This window comes from Pan paniscus, chromosome 3 (assembly GCF_029289425.2).
Source record: "Pan paniscus chromosome 3, NHGRI_mPanPan1-v2.0_pri, whole genome shotgun sequence".
Classification (NCBI taxonomy): Eukaryota; Metazoa; Chordata; class Mammalia; order Primates; family Hominidae; genus Pan; species Pan paniscus.
In genome coordinates this window covers 8,898,553-8,907,417 of record NC_073252.2, presented here as the reverse complement: position 1 = coordinate 8,907,417, position 8,865 = coordinate 8,898,553, and the positions used below count along the sequence as shown (strand labels likewise).

At 58.6% G+C, this 8,865-nt stretch overlaps 1 protein-coding gene across 5 annotated transcripts in view; it reads right to left on the bottom strand.

Moving 5' to 3' along the window:
* Positions 1-217: 217 nt before the first annotated feature.
* CPZ (carboxypeptidase Z) overlaps positions 218-8,865 on the bottom strand; it is a 28,539-nt gene continuing 19,891 nt past the window's right edge. For all 5 annotated transcript variants that reach the window (XM_034951915.3, XM_034951917.3, XM_034951916.3 and 2 more), the window contains 4 exons: positions 8,240-8,375; positions 5,429-5,568; positions 1,438-1,537; positions 218-709 (listed from right to left, as the gene is read on the bottom strand). In XM_034951915.3, coding sequence (XP_034807806.2) covers positions 354-709; positions 1,438-1,537; positions 5,429-5,568; positions 8,240-8,375 — 732 coding nt within the window. In that variant the 3' untranslated portion in view covers positions 218-353. The remainder of the gene's footprint in view (positions 710-1,437; positions 1,538-5,428; positions 5,569-8,239; positions 8,376-8,865) is intronic.

The window sequence follows — 8,865 nt, the reverse complement described above, 5'->3', positions numbered from 1 at the left end:
GTCAGTTGAAGGCCTGGTGGTCTGGGAAAAGCCAGCTAGTCCACCCGGCCCAGTACAGATAGGCTGGAGTCTCAGGCCTGCAATCCGGACCTGTGGGCAGCAGGATAGCTGCCCGGGATTGCCCCGTGGGGCCCAGGCCACAGCTGCCCTCAGGCAACAAGGGTCAGTCCCCAGCCTTCCCTGGAAAGCGCCTTACACAGATCCTCTCATTCCAGTGGAAAGTGGATCAAAACACTTTAATAAAATGGCAGCGGCTTTGTGGGATGTCTGTGGCAGACAAAATCAAGAGCCAGGAGCCCGGAACGCGGAGATGGGCCTGGGTCTCCACATCCGGGCGGGTGCTGGGGCCGGGGCTAGTACTTGAGCAGCCAGCGTGGCCTGTGCGTGCTCAGCGATGTGAAGTAGGACCACCACCAGGGCTTACTCCCGTCGGCTGAGGGCTGCCTGCGCGCCCGGAGCGGGTCGGGCTCCGTGGCCTCCCCCAAAGAGCTGGCACCTCCCAGCGGGTCGTGGGGCCCAGTCCTCCGTAGCCCATGAAGAAAGTTCTTGGATCCCAGCCCCAGAGGCTGCAGAATGAAGTCCACACGGCCAGCCCTCTTCATCCGGGTGGGGATGATGACTTTCTTGATGACCTTGGCGTAGCCAGGGGCTTGGGCAATGACAATGTGGATACCTGGGGGCAGCAGTCTCCAGTAGTCGCCATCTGGGGCTGTGGACAAATAGATTAAAAATGATTCTCACGAGGACTGCAGACGCAGCCACGGGATGATGGATATGAGTGGGGAGAGGTTAGCATGGGAGGCAGGCGCCAAATGTGCACTTGCCTCTGCGTGGGCCTGGAACATCCTTCCCCCCCCCTTTTCTCTGTCAAACTCTTATTTATACCTCAAAACCCTGCTTAGGCACCCCCTCTTCTCTGAAACCTTCGATGACCACTCCCACCCCCCCATACCCAACCCACAGTTAGCAAAAGTCCCCCTCTTCTCTGGACCACATCTCTGCCAGGTAACACATATCACAGCATACCGTCATTTTTCATCGGCTGTGAAATCCCTGTAAGGACAGCCAGAGCCCGCACAGGGCTGGACACCCCAGCTATCAATGGGGTATGAACTTTGGGATAGAAACAAACAGGCTTAGGGGTGGAGGTGGCTCTCCTCGGCAATCTTGGAGAAGGAGGCATTTTCCTAGGAATACAGAGCACGCATCCACCATCATTCAGTAGCTACGGCTGGGCAAGCTCTTCCCTCACCAAATGGTGTAAGGAGATGCAGACCCTGGTTCCTGCCCACCCTCCCCGACCCAGCCAGCGTGGGGAGGAATGGAGCCATCCTGCTGAGGGCTGGGCACACTGTGAGTGCCTGAGGGCGCGGCTGCCACTGTGTGGCATTTCCTTGGCAGACGTGGTCCCCAGGGAACAGCCAGGGACGTGCTCACCTGTGGTGATGTCGTGGCGAATGCCTTTGACTGAGATCCGGGCGTTTTTGACTGGCTTGCCGAATTTATCCGTCACCACACCTTTGATGCCCCGGTGGACCTGAAGAGACCAAGGGGAGGCCAGGGAGATGGCGTGAGCTCTTCTGATGAGCGTGGAGGCCGTCAGCTCGTTCCCCACATGCTCCTCAGAGCTCGGTCTCTAGGGGGAACCACCCCACAGAGCCCCACTCTGCCAGCCCTTGCTCTGCCATCTTTAACGAGTCAGTCACTCCCCTCTCTGGGCCTCAGTTTCCTCCCCGGCAATTGACCCGAGCACGTTCTGGGCTTTTGAATGACCCTGCATCTCACCCGAGGCCTGGCTGACTCCATCTCGATGGGCATTGAGCAGAGACCCCTTTCCTGCCACGCTTCCGCCTGATCGGCATTCCTTCCCTGCCTTCCCAGCCACAGCGGGACTCGCTGGGTTCCTCTGAGCTGAGGCTCCTGAAGGTGGCGTGGGCAGCGGAGAGGACGAGGACAGTGCTCGTACACGTGTATAACACGCCCTGCCTTCTTACCGCTCGCCTGGCCTTGGCACGAACTGGTCCTGAACACACAAGCTCCCTGCACGCCCACAGCTCCAACGTTTTCACCCTGGAAAGCCCTCCCAGAGCTGCGTGATCCTGTCCACATTTCTTGTAAAACAGTTGATGACAAACCACCCACACGGCCCCTGCTCTAGTCAGCAGAAAACAACGTGGGGTCCAAGGATGCTGAAGGTCACGCTGAGCATGACCAGGATGCCTGTGGGGAGAGGAGTCCGTCCAGCGAGGCTGCCCCCTGCCCGTGCCCTGCACGGGGCTCAGCAGCAACAGATTCTCAAGGGAAAGGGCTCCCAGCCAGGCCCTGCTGTGCTTCCAGAAACTATGAAAATGATCTTGCTCCTCTTAAAATCAGGATAAAAGCAAAACATTTTAGGTTGGAGAGACTGTTTTCCTATATATTCATCTTTATGTCGACTGTTGTATAATTTTAAATACTTTATATGGAGGGAGGAGTCCACAGAAGCAAAGAGCCTGGGCCTACAGGGTCAGGAAGCAGCCCTGGCAACAGGAGCATCCTCCTTCCCTGGCCCCGGGACATGAGCCCGAGAGGGGCTGGTTTTTCTCTGGGCCAGAAAATCAGCTCTGCCGTAGTGACTGTTCACTTCAGACAAACCTTTGCTTCTGGGTGCCTCAGTTTCCTCAGCTGTAAAATGTTCATGAGGCCAAAGCAGCTCTGGCTTCTGCAGGACCGATGATTTTAGCAAGCATATGAACTCTAATCTCACCGCGGCTGACCCCCACCGTGACCGATGCAGAAACCGACTGGCCTGACACACGCGGCCCGTGAGCTCAGACCCTGCAGCCCCTAACTGCTGTTCCAGGCTCACGCCCAGCTGTCAGTGGTGCAGGTGGCTGAAAGAGGTGAGTGGGCACCCAGTCTAGCTCCACAAAGCACATGCTAGCACTTATCTCTGTGCCACAGGGATCTCGGGAACCCAGAGCACATGGAATCCATGATGAGCACATCAAGGGGTCCCAGCCCTCCTGACGCGATGGAGAGGGACTGACAGCCACTGCCCCCTGCCCTCTGGGGCTCATGACCCCCACCCTGGATGCTCTTGGCCACACTTCGCTGCTTAATGGAACCGCACTCCTGAAACAATGTCTCATGGACTCGCATTTAGCGGGAGGGAGAGCATAAAAAGTAAGGTTTTCCTGCATGAGAAGTGATGAAGAGAAACTGGACAGCTCGAGAAGCCACCGCACCCCTCAGCAACCCCACCCTGTGGCTCCTCCTCACCCCCAGACAGCATCTGAGCCTTCTCTGCTAAGAATACCCTCACCAGCCCCTCACCGGGCCGATTCCTTCCCTCCCTTCAACACACAGCTCACACTCCTCCTCCTCCAGGAAGCCCTCCCTGATGACCAGCCACACTGGGGGCCTACCCCAGGGTCCCACAGCCCCAGTCTTCCTCTCTGCCAGCCCTGGTCTCACTTCTGCCTCCCCCAGCCCCACCCGAGAGCAGGGTCTCTTCCAGGAGGGTCTCTTACAGGAGGCCCTCAGCATCAGCCTGCAGTGGACGGATTTTTTTTTCTGTCCCTGCTCTTGGGCCCACGGGTCACCTTCATGAAACACAGGGCACATGCGGTTCTCTGGTGGGGAAGGAGAGCTGCCACGCCGCCCCTCCCCTCGCCCCGGGTGATGTAGACTCCCACCCGAGGCCTGGCCAGGATCACTTTGAAAAAAGCCTCAATTGGCCACGACAGGCTTGATCCTTATCAGGAGCCCGCGCCCAGCTCTCCTGTAAGACGTCCGTCTTAAGAGCCAGCCAGCGAGCTGCCCAGCCTTCCAAGGTCCACGCTTGCTGTAAATCTTCATATCCCAAGACTTCATGTGTAATATCCAGGAGCAATGCCAGCCACATTCGAGGCTCCTTCAACCTCATGTTCATCAGACAGCCGCAAAATGCAATGTGCACAGGCCTGGCGCGAGAGCTCATAGAAGAATGGGACTCGCCACAGGTGGTGCAGGGCTGCGGCACAGCCATCAGAAAGAAACTCAAATGGCAGAATGTTCCATTTTACTTTGTGTGGGGCTTTGTTTCTTTCCTATCTCAGCGGCTGCTGCCCCAGGGAGTTCGCTCGATTCTTACTTGGAGGAAGGTTCCTGATTTTTCTAGAAAGGAGGGGGCTCATGGACAGAGGGCTTGGGAAGAAGCAGATCTGGGCGACACCAGACAGGCCATGTCACTCTCTGACCCTCTGTCTCCTCCTCTGGCTGGCTCGCAGACATTGGGAGCCTGGAGCACGAGCCTGTGTGTGGCCCAGAGACCCCAGGCCAGAACCTCAACTCCATCTATAAAATGGGACGGCCCCGTCTGCCGCCCGGCCTGGTGTCAGAACCAGCTGCCCTGTGTGGGTGGGCGCCAACTGTACGGTGCTGTGCCCTCACGTCTCCTTGCTGCTGCAGCTCAACCCTCTTTCTGAGGCCTGCTTCTCACTGGGCATCTGTGCTCATATGCAATTTATGTGATTCTTGAAAACGCTTGGGAAAAAAATAGCAGAAGCTTCTTCGAATGCAGGCTGCTTTCCCTGTGACATCCTGGACCCTTCTTGGTGTCCCCAGCACCCTCAGTGTGAGCTGTGCTGGAAGGGGAGCAGACATGGGCACAGAGTCCCCACTCTGACACTGAGTGCTGGGGAGACCTTGGCTCTCTGGGGCAGCGAGGGGGTCATTTTAGACACATTCTCAGCCATCCCCACTCACCTCCCACCTGCCTGCTTCTGGGTGACCTCAGCCTCACGATAGTAGTCACCCCTCAGTCAGGACGCCCTGCCCCGCCCCCAGCCAGCCACTTCCTGCCTATACCCTTCACTCTGAGCCCCAAAACCCTGCCTGAACCACACAGCTACCCCACTGCCCAGAGCCCTCACTTCCGCGCCTCCTGGAGCACAGTGCCTGCCCCATCCCACGGCTCGAGTCCTCACCACAGCCCCACGGGCTCTCAAGGGTTTTGATGTCCCCTTGGGGTTCTACCATGCTCCCCTCTGCTGGGAGCTCTCCCTGTCCTGTGGTTTGATTTCTCCTACCCTTCTTCAAGATGAAGTCCTGCGGCTGCCTCCTCCAGGAAGCCCCCCCAGCCTCTGAGGCTGGGTCAGACGCCTTGCCGGGCTGCCCAGGCCCGTGCTCCCTTGTTTAATTGTGCTGCTTTAGGCTGTAACATCCTTGCTCACAGGGACTCCAACACATGGCACTGCCGCCCCAGCACCCACAGGGCATGCAAAGGAGAGCCGGCTGCTGTATCTCAAGTTGTGCATGGTGGACAATTAACCCCAAAACAAGTGGTGGCGAAAGGAGCATGTGTGTATGGGGCAGTGAGGCTACGGGGGCTGCCCTGGGGGCCTGAATGTGACCCACCCCACCCAGGCCACAGCTGGACCAGAGCCCTGAGACCGTCAGAACTCACCGTCTCCACGAAATTCAGGAGTGACTCCTTGTTGTGCTGCCAGAGAGTGTACAGGGCCTCTTCGGGGGGGAACTTCACACAGCCCAGCTCTACCGTGATCTCAAAGCAGTTGGTGTGCAGGTAGTTGAAGTCGGACATGCCTGTGGCACAGAGACAGCCAGGACGTCAGGGGTGTCAGCCACACAGAGACAGCCAGGACGTCAGGGGTGTCAGCCACACACAGACAGCCGGGACGTCAGGGGTGTCAGCAGCACAGAGACAGCCGGGATGCCAGGGGTGTCAGCCGCACAGAGACAGCCGGGACGTCAGGGGTGTCAGCCGCACAGAGACAGCCGGGACGTCAGGGGTGTCAGCCCCACAGAGACAGCCGGGACGCCAGGGGTGTCAGCGGCACAGAGACAGCCGGGACATCAGGGGTGTCAGCCGCACAGAGACAGCCGGGACGCCAGGGATGTCAGCCGCACAGACACAGCCGGGACGCCAGGGGTGTCAGCCGCACAGAGACCGCCGGAACGCCGGGGTGTCAGCCGCACAGAGACAGCCGGGACGTCGGGGTGTCAGCCGCACAGAGACAGCCGGGACGCCAGGGGTGTCAGCCGCACAGAGACAGCCGGGACGCCAGGGGTGTCAGCCGCACAGAGACAGCCGGGACACCAGGGGTGTCAGCCGCACAGAGACAGCCGGGACGTCAGGGGTGTCAGCGGCACAGAGACAGCCGGGACGTCGGGGTGTCAGCCCCACAGAGACAGCCGGGACGTCAGGGGTGTCAGCCAAGTGCCCAGCAGGCAGGTGAGTGCAGCAGGTACTCGCCACAGACGCCCCTCCTGCAGCTGAGGGGCTGAACAACTGCAAGGTGGACCATATGATCCCCACTTTGCAGATCCGCAGATGGCGGCATGAGGCATCTAAGGGTCCCGCAATGGGAAGAGGCAGAGCTGCATCTTGAGCTCACGCCGCTTGGCGGCAAAGTCCACAGGCTTCCCCACCCCCATGCTGTCTCTGGTGAGGTCAGGGATGAATCGGTTTCTAAGAGAAAAGCCCGCAGCACGGGGCAGCCGCACAGGCCCCTGGCATCCCAGCTGCTGGCCTGGAGACCCCATGGTGACAATGTCCATTTACCCAGACGCTGTCCTGACTAGAGTCTAGGAGGGTGGTCCTATTAGCTCCATCTCCCAGGGAGACCACGGGCCCAGGCTAGGGTGGACAACCAGCCACCTGGCCAGCCGAGAAGGCCTCAGAGCAAGCTGGGTCGACCCCAGCCATACCCGCTTCTGCCCTCTGTGCCATCTGCTCTTGGAGCTTCTTGTTCAGCAGAAGCCATGACCATCTCCAAGGCAGGCCTAGGACGATGGCACCCACAGGGCTGGCTGTGTCGGGGGCCGCAGGGAGCCCACGCCCTTCCGAAGTTCAAGGCTCCTGAGCCGCAGAGCCTGCAGCTGCTGTTGACAGTCCCTGCCCAGACCCCAGTGTAGCCACAGTCACCGTCTCTCTGGTCCAGCTAGCTCTGGTCCCCGGCTTCATGCTTTCCCAGGGCCATGTCAGGGGCAAGAGGAACAGAGGCCAGGCGCAGTGGCTCACGCCTATAATCCCAGCACTCTGGGAGTCCGAGGCAGGCGGATCACGAGGTCAGGAGATCGAGACCATCCTGGCCAACATGGTGAAACCCCATCTCTACTAAAAATACAAAAATTAGCTGGGTGTGGTGGTGGGCGCCTGTAATCCCAGCTACTCGGGAGGCTGAGGCAGGAGAATCGCTTGAACCTGGGAGGCAGAGATTGCAGTGAGCTGCGATCGCACCACTGTGCTCCAGCCTGGTGACAGAGCGAGACTCCGTCTCAAAAAAAAAAAAAAAAAAGGAACAGAGAGGGGCCTCTCCCAGCTCTGCTCCTGGGTGTCTGTTGCAGACCCAAGTCACAGGGCTATGACGGGGGCTGAGGGCCCTCTGCCTGGGTTCTGGAAGGGAGAGAGGCTGCGCCGCACCAGGGAAAGATCACAGGTGCCAACCATTGAGCAGGAGAGAAAAGTTTTCAGAGCAGGCTGTGAAGATGGCTTCAGAGTGTGCAGGAAGTGCCACCTTCTCTGCCCGCCTGCATGGGAGGAGGGGGCAGAAGGGGATGCCACGTGGGTCCTGGCTCTGCCACCTGTGGCCCTGGGCCTCCAGCATGTCCTTCTCTCAGCTGAGCCCAGCGCTCTCATCTGTGATGTGCAGGCATGGAGAGGTGCAGGCAGGGCCCAGAGCATGTGTGCCTGGTATGGCGGGTGCCCCTCAGGACACACAGTGGCATGTGCCCATTATATTGCTCCTGTGCAGCCTCCCCAAGGGCAAATTTAGCAGATAAAGATGTACACGCTTCAAGTCGGGCTCCAGAGAAACCACGGATACAATTGTAGTATCAGTCCACCCCATGCGGGTTCTCGTAAGCATATCCCACGCATTGGAACATCCTTACATTGTCCTAAAAACAATTCCTCACGGTCTCTCTGGAATTCCAATTTAACTGGCAGTCCAGCATTTCATCTGGCAACTCCACTTCCCTAATGTCACAAAGGGATTGGTCATGGGTGAAACCATGACATTTGAGTGTTCATGAAATAAACTACAGAAGCCACGGGCCTGGGTCCTGCACAACAGTCACACGACAGCTTTTCATCAAGACAGAAACCAAAACTCAAGCCAGCCTCCTCTACACCAGGTGAGGCATCGCCCTGTCTTCCGGTCTCTCCAGCTGGATCCCAGCAGCAGACCGTGGAGTTATGCCTTGCCCCTGCACCCCCCACCCCCACCCCAGTCCCGCCCTGCGGAAGCCGCACCTCCCGTGAAGCTGTACCAGTCCGCCCCGTTGATGATGCTCCCCCTCTTCAGGAAATTGCCTCCACACCTATTCTCCGACCTGTCCATCATCATGGGGTGGACGTCAGCGTAGGCTCTGGACAGCAGCTTGAACATCTGGAAAAGAAACCTGGCTCAGATAAGGAAAGGGTCCCCTGCAGGACGTCCTGTGAGCTGGGGTCAATGAGGGGAGGAGCCGCGCGTGCAAACACCTGCATTGCAGATAGGAGAGGGGAATGGTGTCTGCAGGTAGGAGAGGGGAACGGTGTCCTGCAGAGGACACAGTGTATGTGAAGGCCCAGAGGTGGATCACAGGCGGTCTGGCACTGCTGAAGTTCAGGGCCAGGTCCCGTGGGTAACTGGGGTAATCACCGAGACTCTGCACACCTGGCCGGGTAGTGTGGGCTTTCTCTCCTGAGGTTACACACAGACATGGTGTCCACAGGGTGTGTGCAGGTTGGCTTGACAGTTTATAAAGCCCAGGCTGTTGGAGCAGTGAAGGCAAGGGTGGGCTGCATTTTCCCCGACTTCATCTCCAAAGCCAACTACTTCTATGAATAATCATTGCTTCATTCCCCACCCCACTCCACCTCCAGGCTGACCAGCA